Below are 14,318 nucleotides of genomic sequence, written 5' to 3'. Positions count from 1 at the left end.
GACTAAGGTAGTGGACAGGGGAATGTCTATGGATGTTATTTATATGGACTTCCAGAAAGCATTTGATAAAGTCCCGCATAAGAGACTTAACTAAGGTAGAAGCCCATGGAGTTGAGGGCAAATTATTGACATGGTTAGGAAGTTAGTTGAGTGGTAGGCAAGAGAGAGTGGGGATAATGGGTAAGTACTCCAATTGACAGGATGTGACTAGTGGTGTCCCGCAGGGATTTGTGTTGGGGCCTCAATTATTCACATTATTCATTAACGACTTGGATGATGGCATATATCCAAATTTGCTGATGGTACAAAGTTAGGCGGCATAGTAGACAGTCTAGATGATGGCATAAAATAGCAGAGAGATATTAACAGACTAGGTGAGTGGGCAAAACTGTGGCAGATAGATTTCAATGCGGGCAAGTGTGAGATCCATTTTGAACCAAGAAAGGATAGAGCAGGGTACTTTCTAAATGGAAAGGGGTCAAGTACAGTGGATTTCCAAAGAGACTTGGGGGTTCAGGTGCATAGATCTTTAAAATGCCATGAGCTAGTGCAGAAAATAATCAAAAAGGCTAATGGAATGTTAGCCTTTATATCGAGAGGATTGGAGTATGAAGACACAGAGGTTATGCTGTAGCTGTACAAAACCCTGGTTAGACCCCACTTGGAGTACTGTGAGCAGTTCTGGGCACCACACCTTAGGAAGGATATATTGGCCTTGGAGTGAGTGCAACATAGGTTTACAAGAATGACATGCTGGTCCAGTCTCTTCCCACCTACATCCGTGACTCTTCTGATGCCCTAAGTCATTTTGACAATTTCCAGTTTCTTGGTCCCAACCGCCACCTCTTCACTATGGACGTCCAATCACTCTACACCTCCATCCCCCACCAGGATGGTTTGAGGGCTGTCCGCATCTACCTGGAACAGAGGCCCAACCAGTCCCCATCCACCACCACCCTTCTCCGCCTGGCTGAACTTGTTCTCACATTGAACAACTTCTCCTTCAACTCCACGCACTTCCTTCAAGTAAAAGGTGTTGCTATGGGTACCCGCATGGGTCCTAGTTATGCCTGTCTTTTTGTGGGATATGTCGAGCATTCTTTGTTCCAGTCCTACTCAGGCCCCCTCCCCCAACTCTTTCCGGTACATTGATGACTGAATCGGTGCCGTTTCCTGCTCCCGCCACGAACTGGAAAACTTTATCAACTTTGCTTCCAATTTCCACCCTTCTCTCACCTTTACATGGTCCATCTCTGACACTTCCCTTCCCTTCCTCGACTTCTCTGTCTCCGTCTCTGGGGATAGGTTGTCTACTAATATCCATTATAAGCCCACCGACTCCCACAGCTACCTCGACTACACTTCTTCACACCCTACCTCTTGTAAGGACTCCATTCCATTCTCCCAGTTTCTCCGTCTCCGACGCATCTGCTCTGATGATGCTACCTTCCATGACGGTGCTTCTGATATGACCTCCTTTTTCCTCAACCGAGGATTTCCCCCCACTGTGGTTGACAGGGCCCTCAACCGTGTCCGGCCCATTCCCCGCACCTCTACCCTCACCCCTTCCCCTCCCTCCCAGACCTGTGACAGGGTTCCCCTTGTCCCCACTTTTCACCCCACCAGCCTCCATATCCAAAGGATCATCCTCCAGCGTGATGCCACTACCAGTTGCATCTTCCCCTCCCTTCCCCTGTCAGCATTCCGAAGGGATCGTTCCCTCCGCGACACCCTGGTCCACTCCTCCATTACTCCCACCACCTCGTCCCCGTCCCATGGCACCTTCCCCTGCAATCGCAGGAGGTGTAGTACCTGCCCATTTACCTCCTCACTCCTCACTATCCCAGGCCCCAAACACTCCTTTCAGGTGAAGCAGCGATTTACTTGTACTTCTTTCAATGTAGTATACTGTATTCGCTGCTCACAGTGTGGTCTCCTTTACATTGGGGAGACCAAGCGCAGATTGGATGATCGCTTTGTGGAACATCTCCGCTCAGTCCTCTAGCAGGACCCTGAGCTTCCGGTTGCTTGCCATTTCAACACTTCCCCCTGCTCTCGTGCTCACATCTCTGTCCTGGGATTGCTGCAGTGTTCCAGTGAACATCAACGCAAGCTCGAGGAACAGCATCTCATCTACCAATTAGGCACACTACAGCCTGCCGAACTGAACATTGAGTTCAATAATTTCAGAGCATGACAGCCCCCCATTTTACTTTCATTTTTAGTTATTTTTTCTTTTCTTTTTACATTCTTTTTTACATTTTTTACAATCTTTTTTTTTTGCATTTATTTCATTTCATAGTTTGTTCAGTTTGCTTAGCCACTGTTTTTTTTTTCAGGTTTGCACTTGCTGCTGTTCAATATTCAGTGTATTAACACCTAATCTGTACTGATGCTTTGTCTTTCAATACACCATTAACATATTGTTTGCCTTTGCTCCGTGACCTTTTGGTCAGCTATGTGGCCTGGTCCAATCTAGACCTCCTTTGTTATCTCTTGCCCCACCCCCACCTCACTTGCTTATAACCTGTGACTTTTCTAATATTTGTCAGTTCCGATGAAGGGTCACTGACCCGAAACGTTAACTCTGCTTCTCTTTTCACAGATGCTTCCAGACCTGCTGAGTGGTTCCAGCATTTCTTGTTTTTATTACAAGAATGATACCTGGACTACAGGGGTTAAATTAAACGGAGAGATTACACAAATTAGGCCTGTTTCGCTAGAATTTAGGAGGTTAAGGGGTGATCTGATCTAAGTCTTCAAGATATTAACAAGAAAAGGCAATCTAGATAAACTATTTCCACTGGTTGGAGACTCAAACTAGGGGGCATAGCCTAAAATTTAGGACCAGACCGTTCAGGAGAGATGTTAGGAAGCACTTCATGCAAAGGGTGGTAGAGGTTTGAAACATTCTCCCACAAACAGCAGTTGAAGCTAGAACAGTTGTTGATTTTAAATCTGAGATGTTAAGCAAAGATATTAAGGGATATGGAGTTAGGCCATGGATCAGCCATGATCTCGTTGAATGGCGGGACCGGCTCGAGGGGCTGAATGGCCTACTGTTCCTATTTTCCTCTGTTCCTAAGTATCTGGCGAGTTGCGAATGGTACTAAACATTGTGCAATTGTCAGCAAGCAGCCTGACTTCTGATCTTATGATGCCGAAAAGTTCATTGCAGCAGCTGAAGCTGGCAGGGCCTAGGACACTAACATTAAGAACTCTTGCAGCGATGTCCTGGGTTTAGATGATTGACTTTCAGTAACCACAAGCATCTTCCTTTTGTGCTAGGTATAACTCTAACCAGTGGAGAGTTTCCCCTCATTCCCATTGACTTCAATTTTGCTGTTGGATTTAAGGATTTGCATACATGGACACCAAGGTGTCTCTGCTGTTACAAAAATGCCTCTGTTTTGTTAAATATATTTTTTGAGGATTCATTTTTGAAAGATTGAAGAAATGTTAAACTTTGGGGTTTTCAAAGGGTGGGGGGGGGGGGGGTGGTGGTGGTTATGTAAAGGCCACTTGACTTTGAAAAACAGTCCCTGGAAAATGTTTTTTTTTAAAGGGGCATGAGGTCTTTTGAAGAAAACGAGCTTTTCCAGGAAACCACTTGACTTCCAGCAACAACAAGAAGCCTTTCCAGGAAACCACCTGATTTCCAGCTCAATAAACAGAGAACTTTGGACACCTGGAGAAGTGGTTTACAAAGAAGTGATCGGTCAAGATGGATGGAGGTCAAAAAGTTTCACTTTTGAATGGTTTTGAGTTGGGGTTGAACTGTATAAAAAGGGAAGAGAACTTGCACCCTCTAAAAGACCCTGAGAAATCCACTATGTCAACTCATCTCATCTCCTGTCTTTGACGAAAAGACTGCTCAATTAATTCTCAATGCAGCCTAAAAAGACGGTGACCCGTCTATGTGTAGTCAGAGGCCAGACTGTATGCCTGCTTTGGAACACAAATCTCATCTGTTTCTTCAAGAATGAGCAAGCATTCAGCCGACGTTTTAAAAAAAATCTGTAATAGAGGTCTAAAAACAAAAATCCCTTCACTTTTCCGGTTAGCCAGTGTGTATTTATGTGCGTGTGTGAGGGGCTAAGGTAAAAAGGGAACTTTTATGTTTCAATCTGTGTATTTTATGCTTTGCTTCATTACTGGTTAAGACTTGTTTTATAAACTGATGATTTTGTTGTTTATTAAAGAAACCTGGTTGTTTTATTCTGGGATAAAAATAATCTATGACCGTATCAGTAAGTGGGGAAAATATTTAAATATACGGTGTGACCCATGGAGAAGTGGAACTAGAATAAACAGTGCACTCCTCCCGCCTCTTTTTTTAACATAATTGGGGGCTCTTTGCAAGATAAACCCAATGCTGCGATGCACAATTGTAAGTGGGGTAATTAAAAAAGGAAAATTAAAAACCAGTTTTATTGTGTAATGGAGTAAAGTCTACACCACCAGAATGTTTTTAACAGTTGCTGTGACTTTTCTGGGTAAGGAGGATGTGTCCTTGAGTGATTTTGAGGAACTTAACCAAGATTAAGTTAATAGCACTAGCAGCAAAATTGAGGTTAGAGTTAAAACCAGGAACTAAGAAAGCAGATATAATTTAAGTAATAGCACTACATTTGCAATTGGAAGAAGAAAGTAAACCAGAGGGTCGTGCTGTTGAATTAGGTAGAATTCAGTTACAGATGAAGTAGCTAGAGCTTGAACAGAAAAAGTTGGAAAAAGAATTGAAAAAACTTGAACTTGAGGAAAAGGAAAGGGAATTTGAAGTAAAAAGGCTGGAACTAAGACAAAAGAGTGGCCTTGGCTCCAAGCAAAGTTCTGGTGAGGAAAGATCTGACTCCAGCCCAGGACCCAGTGGAGAGCTGTTTAAATTTGTACAAGCTCCCCCGAAGTTTGAGGAAATGGATGTAGAGGCATTTTTCATTTCTTTTCAAAAGATAGCCAAACAGATGAAGTGGCGAAAGGAAAACTGGACACTGCTTATGCAAAGCAGGTTGATGGTTAGAGCTCATTAAGTTTATGCCATGCTTTCTGAGGAGGCTTCTGCAGATTGAGATGGCAAAAAAGTCTATTCTTGCTGCGTATGAGTTAGTCCCTGAAGTATACAGGCAGAAATTTCAGAACCTCCGGAGATTGCCTGGGCATACTTGTATCGAATTCGAGAGGGTAAAGCAAATTAATTTTGATCATTGGATATGGGCACTAAAGATAGAGGCCGTGTATGAGAATCTTGGGGGTACTAATTCTCCTGGAAGAATTTAAAAATTCATTCCCTCTGTTAGTAAGAACCCATGTAGAGAATTGGAAGGTTTCAACAGCCAGACAGGTAGTGGAAATTGCTGATTGAGCTTGTGTATAAGCCTTTGTCTGTCACCCCCACAAACCCTAGAAGGTGGAAGAGTGAAAGGGAGGCAAGTAGCTGGGGATAGGAAGGGACAGCTGGAAATGCCCCGGGATCTTCTCCTTAGGCCAGGAAGGAAGATGCTGAGGGTGGAAGTAAGGTCCGCAAGCCTAAGTGTTGTTGTCACAAAGTGGGACACCTTCATGCAGAATGCTGGAAGTTGCAGGGTAAATCCATGACTTATTGGGGTATACAAAGCCAATGCAGAGAAAGGGGCCCTGACTGAGAGTACGACCGATCAGGCTGTAGCTCTGACTGCAGCTGTAAGGCCAAATACAAAAACCGATGTGTGCAGGGATTGTGAATAAGATACCGGAGAGTTATAGGGAATTCTTTTTTGAAAGGAAAAGTAACTCCTCCCTCAAGTAAGGGGAGCAAACCTATACTTAGGGATACAGGAGCCACCCAAACTCTCCTTTTTTGCTGTGGAAAGGCATAACATTTACACCAGAGAGCGCACTAAATGCCAAAGTTTTAGTGAATAGTGTTGGCGGAGAGTATACACCCTTACCTTTTGTATCGGGTGCACCTAGAATGTGGCCTAATGTCTAGAATGGCAGCTGTTGGAGTTGTCAATAGTTGGCCTGTTGACGGAGTTGACCCACTCCTGAGGAATGATGTGGCTGGAGCGAAAGTAGTAGTTTCTCCAGCAGGCACAGAAAAAACAAGTGACGTTTAAGTGACTGAACAGTTACAGGAAAAGGTTCCGGAACTTTTCCTTCATATGTAGTAACCTGAGCAATGGCTAAACAAGTTCCATTGTCTGAGGTAAAATTGACACCGCTGTTAGATAGTTGAATACCTGAAACTTTCTTTGGGGATTTGGATAATCTGAAGGAAATATTTAATAAGTCTTTGATCATGGCTCAGAAAGCTGATCGAGAGTTAAGTAAAGTAGCACAATCAGCTGTAGCTGAGGCAAAGGGAGTTCCAGAAGGCTATGGACGATTGTTCACCAGATAGTGGTACCCGCCCATGTATCGCTGGGAAATATTAAGGATAGCCTATGAAATTCCTATAGGGGACATGGGATCCGGAAGACCAAATCATGTATAAGTCGACATTTTTACTGGCCAAGGACGTAGTGCAGTTGTGTAAAACGTGCCAGATTGTGGGAAAACCGCAACCTGTCATAAAACCGGCACCTCTAATTCCCATACCAGTTATTGGGGAACCGTTAAGTAGGGTGTTGGTAGACTGTGTAGGACCCTTACCGAAGCGGGACACCAATATATACTCACAATCATGGATATGGCTCCTTGGTGCCCACAGGTCATTCCTTTGAGCACAATTTCTGCTAAGGTAGTGGTAGAGAAGTTAACCCAGTTCTTCATTAGTTATGGATTACTGATTGAGATGCAGTCAGATCAAGGTTCCAATTTTATGTCTAAAAATTTCAAGATGTTATGGGTAATTTGGCTATAATACAGTTAATGTCTTCAGCTTACCACCCATAGACATGAGCTTTAAAAAGGTACCATCAGACCCTCAAAACAATGATCAGGGCATACTGTCATGAATATCTCTGAGATATTATGGCGGTGCAGTGGTTAGCACCGCAGCCTCACAGCTCCAGCGACCTGGGTTCAATTCTGGGTACTGCCTGTGTGGAGTTTGCAAGTTCTCCCTGTGTCTGCGTGGGTTTTCTCCGGGTGCTCCGGTTTCCTCCCATAAGCCAAAAGACTTGCAGGTTGGTAGGTAAATTGGCCATTATAAATTGCCCCTAGTATAGGTAGGTGGTAGGGAAATATAGGGACAGGTGGGGATGTGGTAGGAATATGGAATTAGTGTAGGATTAGTATAAATGGGTGGTTGATGGTCGGCACAGACTCGGTGGGCCGAAGGGCCTGTTTCAGTGCTGTATCTCTTGTATTAAAAAAAAAAATGACTGGGATAAAGGGCTAGAATTTCTTTTGTTTGCCACTAATGATTCACCTAATGAATCTACTGGTTTTGGTCCTTTTGAGTTAGTTTATGGACATGAGAGAAGACCATGAGAAGTCCACTGTCAATTCATCTCGTCTTCTGTCTTTGAAGAAAAGCCTGCTCAATTAATGCTCAACACCGCCTGAAAAGAACCGTTCTAAAAGATCCCAGTGATCCATCTACGTGTACTCAGAGGCCAGGCTGTGTGCCAAATTTGGAACACAACATATCTCATCTGCTGTTTCTTCAAGAATGAGCAAGTATTCAGTAAAAGTGTTTTATTTTGGTCTGTAATTGAACCTTTAAAAATAAAAATCCCTTTTTTTCTGGTTAACGTGTGTTTGTGTCTCTCTGGGGGTGGTGCAGGGGGCTAAGGTAAAAAGGGAACTTTTATGTTTTGATCTGTGTATTTATGCTTTGCTTCGTTACTGGTTAAGACTTGTTTTATTCTGGGATAAAATAGTCTAGGATTGACTGACTATCGGTAAATGGGAAAAGAATTTACAGATATGTTGTGACCCGGGGAGAAGTGGAACTAGAGTAAACAATGCACTCCTCCAGCCTCAGTCATAGCACTGCTCATCTACACTTCAAAATTGTGCCGTTTATAGTATACTGTCGTTCCATATTAGTCCTCCCAAAATGCATCACTTCACACTTGTCTGCATTGAATTCCATTTGCCATGCCTCTGCCCATATCATCATCCTGCCTATCATCCTGAAGCTAATAATGATCCAATTTTGATCATCTACTTTTCCAAGTTTTCTATCATCTGCAAACTATAATGCTGCTCCCCACACTCAAGTCTAGATTGTTCATAAAAATTGTGAAGAGTAATCGGCACAAAACTGGTTCTTGGGAGGAACACCACTGCAAACCACCTCCCAGTCTGAGAAACATCCATCCGCCAGAAATCTTTGATTCCTGTCACTAAACCAATTACTTGTACATACAGCCACTTTCCCTTAATTCCATTGGCTTCCATCATCTTAGGAAGCTTCTTGTGTGACACTGTCAAATGCTTTCCAAAAGTCCATATGTACTGTATCTTTTGCATTACCTTGATCAACCTTCTTTGTGACTCAAAGAATTCAGTCAAGTTAGTCAGACATGATTTGCCTTTGACAAATCCTTGATCAACCTATACCTTTCCTAATGAAAGTTTACTTTGCCCTGATAATGGTTGCCAATAACTTGCATATCACCAATGTTCGGCTGACTGTTTACCCATTTTTCTGGAATAATGGTAGGATGTTAGCAACATTGCAATCCTTCTGCACTACTCCTGTATCCGATGAGGATTGAAAGATGCCTTTTCTAGTTCTACTTTTTCCACTATTAGGAACCAGGGATCATTCCATACGGATCAGGTGCCTACCAACTTCATTCCTCCTCTTCCTCCTCCTCCTCCTCTTCCTCGTATGGATGGCCGGTGGGTCTGATACCACTGGACAAGCTTGGTGTACAAGATGTCCTTGGGGATCCTTCCATCTTCCATGTGGCTCCCATGGCCAAGCCATCTCAAGCGCCGCTGGCTCAGTAGGGTGTCTAAGCTGGGGATGTTGGCCCCCTCGATGACTTCTGTGTTGGAGATATGGTCCTGCCACCTGATGCCAAGGATTCTCCAGAGGCAGCAAATATGGAATGAATTGAGACATTGCTGTTGGCTGACATACATTGTCCAGGCCTCTCTGCCCTAGAGCAAGGTACTGAGGACGCACTCGGCTTGATGCACTCGGGCTTTTGTGTTCCGTGTCAGTGCGCCATTTTCCCATATCCTCTTGGCCAGTCTGGACATAGTAGTGGAAGCCTTTCCCATGCACTTGTTGATTTCTGCATCGTGAGACAGGTTACTGGTGATATTGAGCCTAGATAGGTGAACTCTTTAATCACTTCCAGAGCGTGGTCGCCGATATTGATGCATGGAGCATTTCTGGCGTCCTGTCCCATGATCGTTTTCTTCAGGCTGATGGTTAGGCCAAATTCGTTGCAGGCATTCACAATCCTGCAGACACACTTCAGTGTGAGATGTTAATGCAGCATTGTCAGCAAAGAGGAGTCCCCTGATCAGGACTTTCCATACTTTGGTCTTCGCTCTTAGACGGGCAAGGTTGAACAACCTGCCATCTGATCTTGTGTGGAGGAAAATTCCTTCTTCTGAAGACTTGAACGCATGTGAGAGCAGCAGGGAGAAGAAGATCCCAAACAGTGTAGGTGCAAGAACACAGCCCTGTTGCACATCACTCTCAGGATAGGAAAGGGGTCTGATGAGGTGCCACTATGCTGAATTGTACCTTTCGTATTGTCGTGGAATGAGGTGATGATACTTAGTAGCTTTGGTGGACATCCAATCTTTGCTAGTAGTCTGAAGAGACCACGTCTGCTGACGAGGTCAAAGGCTTTGGTGAGATCAATGAAAGCAACATAGAGGGGCATCTGTTGTTCGCGGCATTTCTCCTGTAGCTGGCGAAGGGAGAACTGCATGTCAATGGTGGATCTCTCTGCTCGAAAGCCGCACGGTGCCTCAGGGTAGACACGCTCAGCCAGCTTTCTGGAGCCTGTTTAAAGCGACTCAAGCGAAGACTTTCCCCACTATGCTGAGCAGGGAGATTCCACGGTAGTTGTTGCAGTCACCGTGGTCACCCTTGTTCTTTATAGAGGGTGATGATATTGGCATCGTGCATGTCCTGTGGTCCTGCTGCCTCATCCCAGCAAAGGCAAAGCAGTTCGTGGTGTGCTCAAAGTATAGTAGGCTTGGCACTCTTGATTATTCCATGGGTAATGCTGTCCTTCCCAGGGGCTTTTCCACTGGCTAGAGAATCAATGGCATCACTGAGTTCTGATTTTGTTGGCTGTTCGTCCAGCTCATTCATGACTGGCAGAGACTGGGCTGCATTGAGGATGGTCTCAGTGACAACATTTTCCCTGGAGTACAGTTCTAGGTATTGCTCCACCCAGTGGTCCATTTTCTTGTGTTGGTCAGTGATTGTGTCCCCTGATTTAGACTTGAGGGGGGCGATCTTCCTGATGGTTGGCACAGAAGCTCTCTTAATGCCATCATACATTCCTCTGATGTTTCCGGTGTCTGAGGCCAGCTGAATATGACTGCATAGGTGTTGCCAGTAGTCATTTGAGCAGCGCCTGGCTGTTCTTTGTGCAGCGCTTCTGGCTGCTTAAAGTGCTACGAATCTTAAATCGCTGGGGGCTTTCTTGTAGTTCAACAGTGCAATGCGCTTAACGGCTATGACAGGTTCCAGCTCTTCAAAGTGAGATCGAAACCAGTCTGCATTTCTCTTCACTCGTTTGCAATAGGTGGTCATTGCTGAGTCATAGATGGCGTCTCTGATGTGGGCCCACTTGGTCTCTGCATCCTCTGTGGGAGTGTTTTGAAGGGCTTTTACAAGTGAATTTAGAAATTTTTGTAACAGCTGTGGATAAGAAATTCTGCTCGTGTTGATGCACGGGTGGCCCTTCTGCTTGGAGTGATGCAGCTTCTTTGGTTTGAGTCTAACCTTGCTGCACACCAGGGAGTGGTTGGTGTCGCAGTCTGCACTGTGGAAGCTGCGTGTGATTTGGACACTGTTTAAGGAGGCTCGCCTTGTGACGATGAGGTCCAGCTGGTGCCAACGATGTGATCTTGGGTGCCTCCATGAAACCTGGTGACAGGGTTTAGTATGAAAGAACGAGCTGGTGATGTAGAGGTTGTGATAGACAACTCAAGCAGTCTCTTTCCATTCTCATTCATCCTTCCAATGCCAAAGCGCCCAGGGCAGGAGGGCCATGAATCATGGTCGGCCCCGACCCTGGCATTAAAGTCCCCCAGCAGGAACAGATGTTCTGTATTGGGGATGCTACTAATATTATGGAGTTCCTCATAGAACTGGTCTTTAACTTCAGGTGGAGAGCAGAGTGTTGGATTATAGATACTGGACCAGAGGCGGTGAGCAGTCGGATGGACAGTATGCGTTCCGAGCCATTTGAGGGTGGCTCTATCATGCTGAGCAAGGAGTTTCTGATGGCGAAGCCCACTCCATGCTGTCTTGGTTCTTCAGGATCCCTACCCTGCCAGTAGAAGGTGTAGTCTTGCTCTGTTAGAGATCCGCTCGCAGGGAGACGTGTCTCCTGAAGAGCTGCAATGTCCACATTGAGTCTACTGAGCTCGTTGTTAATGATGGCGATCTTCCGAGAATTAGCAGTAATGCTAATCTTTTTAGTAAGTCATCTGTATCTATTACTATTGTCCCTTATTTCCTTTTGCTTTTTTAGTGTAACCTTCACATCATCCGAAATGCAAAGCACTCATTCCATACTTTAGCTTTGTCCTGTGTCTCTGCCATGAGGATTTCCGTTTTGGCCCTTAATAGGCTGATCTTTTTCCCTAACGCTTACACTTTATATGCATATAAAATGTTTTAATGTTGCTTCCTAAGCTTTTCTTGTGACCTCTCCTAACCTTCCCGTTAACTTTTTCAGTTCCCTCCTGTACTTTACATAATCTTCTTTATTAACTGAATATTTCTCCTGATATTTGTCATCATTTTTATGTTTGATTTTAACTTTTGTTTCCTTTGCCATCCAGGGCACATTAGCTTTGATGGTTTGTAACATTTCTCTTCAAAGGTATATGCCTAATTCTTTTTGAACTATCTCTTAGCTGAATGCCCTCCTTTGATTTACGCTGCAAGTGTCTTTTCCAGTTGACCTGTGCTAAGTCTCTCCCTTCAGTCGCTGAAGTTAACTTTCCTCCAGTTGAGCATTTTTACCTTTAATATTTTCTGGTCTCTTTCTATACTTACTCGAAGCCGAATTGTGTTGTGGTCAGTGTTGGCTAGATGATCCCCTACTGTAGCACACTTAAGTTTCCCTACTTAATTTCCCAAAACCAGATCCAGCACTGTTTTCTTCCTTGTTGGACTGGAGAAAGTCCTCCTGTACATATCAGAAATTCCTCTTTCCCTGACCTTGGAGCATAGCTTGCATAACTTTGGGTTGTATTCCCTTTTCAGGGTTGAGGGGTGATCTAATTGCTGTGTTTAAAATGATAAAAGCATTCAAAAGAGTATCTGCACAGAAGCTGTTTCCTCGGGTGGGGAAATCCAGGTCAAGGGGACATGATAAAATTAGAACTAGGCCATTTAGGAGCAAAGTTGGGAAGTACTTTTTCTCTTAAACGGTAATAGACGTGGAATTTTCTCCCCAAAAACTGAGCTTTTAAAGTTAGATTTCTTGTTGGTTTAGGGTATCTAGATACGGATCAAAGGTGCGTAAATGGAATTGATAAACTATGATTTAATTAAATGATGGAAGAGACTGTAAGAGCTTAATGGCTTACTACTATTCCTATGTTGACATCTGACAGTAAACAAATGAGAAATTCAGCAGTGTGGGAAATCAATTTGCATCCCTCCACACTATAATGCACTGCTGTCTAATTATTTCACACACGTCCACATTGACTGGTATCTGACCCTATAAGGACAGTTACCTAACAGTAACAAATCATTCTGGACATGGTTGCATTGTTTGCTCTTCTCCTTTAGAGCACAGAGATTAATGGCAGATTTAATGAAGGAGTTAGATACAGTAGATAGGAAGAAACTGTTGCCACTAGCAGAAGGATTGATAACCAGAGAATACAAATTTAAGATGGTTAGCAAAAGAACCAGAGGGGAGATGAGATTTTATTACAGTGAGTTAGATTTGAAATGCAGATTTGATTAGTTTTTAATCTTTCACAGGGAATTATGTACATGTACTTGAAAATTTTGCAGAGCTATGGGAGAAGAGCAAGAGGGTGTGACTAATTGGACAGCTCTTTGAAAAAGCTGGCACAGGCTGGAGGATTCTATATGGTATTAATTTTAAGCCCCCTTTATCACTCCATTTCCCCCCCCCTGCCCCACTGCTACCTTAATTTGGAGGGGGGGGGCAGGGCTTAACTTATCAGGTTTGGTCAGTCAGACCCCAACCTGATTCCATCCCTGCCCCTTTAAATGTTAGTGATGAAATCAGGCCATGGCGAGCTTTGCACAAAAGGTAGATCAGGGCCTAATTAACATACAGTTATAACCTAGTGACATTATTGGCACAACTTAAATTTAGTAGGAACTAAAGGTGAGGCCCATGCTGTGGGATTCCCAACCAAAGAAAGAAGTGCTCCTCATAGGCCCCGCAAAGACGTTCAAAAGGCATTTGATACAGTGCCACACAACAGACTTGTGAGCAGACTTGTAGCTCGTCGCAGCCTGGAGCTGATGTTCCCAACCCAGTGCTAGGAACCATTTCCACAAGTCCTTGGTTATGGTATTCTGCTGCTCATGTTCCTGCCAGCCAGGCTGCCTATTTGGCCTACTTCTGGGTAGGAGGTGGCACAATGTGCTGATGAGGCCCTGCCTTTAAAGATGGTAAGGCCTCCGTTTCCCCAGCCTTGCCAGGTTCCTTGACCAATTTTGGCTTCCCTTGCACCCTCCCTGCCCCCCCCCCCCCCCCCCCAAGTATCGGGGCCATATGATTTGGTTCTATGATCACAGAATCGTTACAGTGCAGATGGAGGCCATTCGGCCCATTGTGTCCGCACTGGCTCTCCGAAAGAGCAGTTCCCTCAGTTCCATTCCCCTGCCTTCTCCCCATGACCCTGCACATTCTTCCTTTTCATATAACTGTCTAATACCCTTTTGAATGCTTCAATTGAACCTGCCTCCGCCACGTTCTCAGGCAGCATATTCCAGACCTTAACCACTTGCTGCGTGAAAAAGTTTTTCCTCATGTCACCTTTGCTTCTCTTACTGGATACTTTAAATCTGTGCCCTCTTGTTCTGGATCCTTTCACGAGTGGGAAGTTTCTCTCTACTCTGTTCAGAACCCTCATGATTTTGAATACCTCTATCAAATTACCTCTCAGCTTTCTCTTCAAGGAAAACAGACCTAACTTCTCCAATCTGTCTTCATAACTGAAGTTCCTCATTCCTGGAATCA

General features: G+C 44.3%; 1 protein-coding gene across 10 annotated transcripts in view; it reads left to right on the top strand.

The window, feature by feature from the left end:
* LOC137371194 (testis-specific gene 10 protein-like) overlaps positions 1-14,318 on the top strand; it is a 145,455-nt gene that overhangs the window by 22,488 nt on the left and 108,649 nt on the right. For 3 of the 10 annotated variants that reach the window (XM_068033344.1, XM_068033346.1, XM_068033345.1), the window contains one exon: positions 3,566-3,734. The exons of the other annotated variants lie outside the window; for them this stretch is intronic. In XM_068033344.1, coding sequence (XP_067889445.1) covers positions 3,729-3,734 — 6 coding nt within the window. In that variant the 5' untranslated portion in view covers positions 3,566-3,728. The remainder of the gene's footprint in view (positions 1-3,565; positions 3,735-14,318) is intronic. 10 annotated transcript variants of the gene reach the window in all.

Source organism: Heterodontus francisci, chromosome 6, assembly GCF_036365525.1.
Source record: "Heterodontus francisci isolate sHetFra1 chromosome 6, sHetFra1.hap1, whole genome shotgun sequence".
Lineage (NCBI taxonomy): Eukaryota > Metazoa > Chordata > Chondrichthyes > Heterodontiformes > Heterodontidae > Heterodontus > Heterodontus francisci.
The sequence above is the reverse complement of the archived record's forward strand: the minus strand, read 5'-3'. Positions and strand labels throughout refer to the sequence as shown.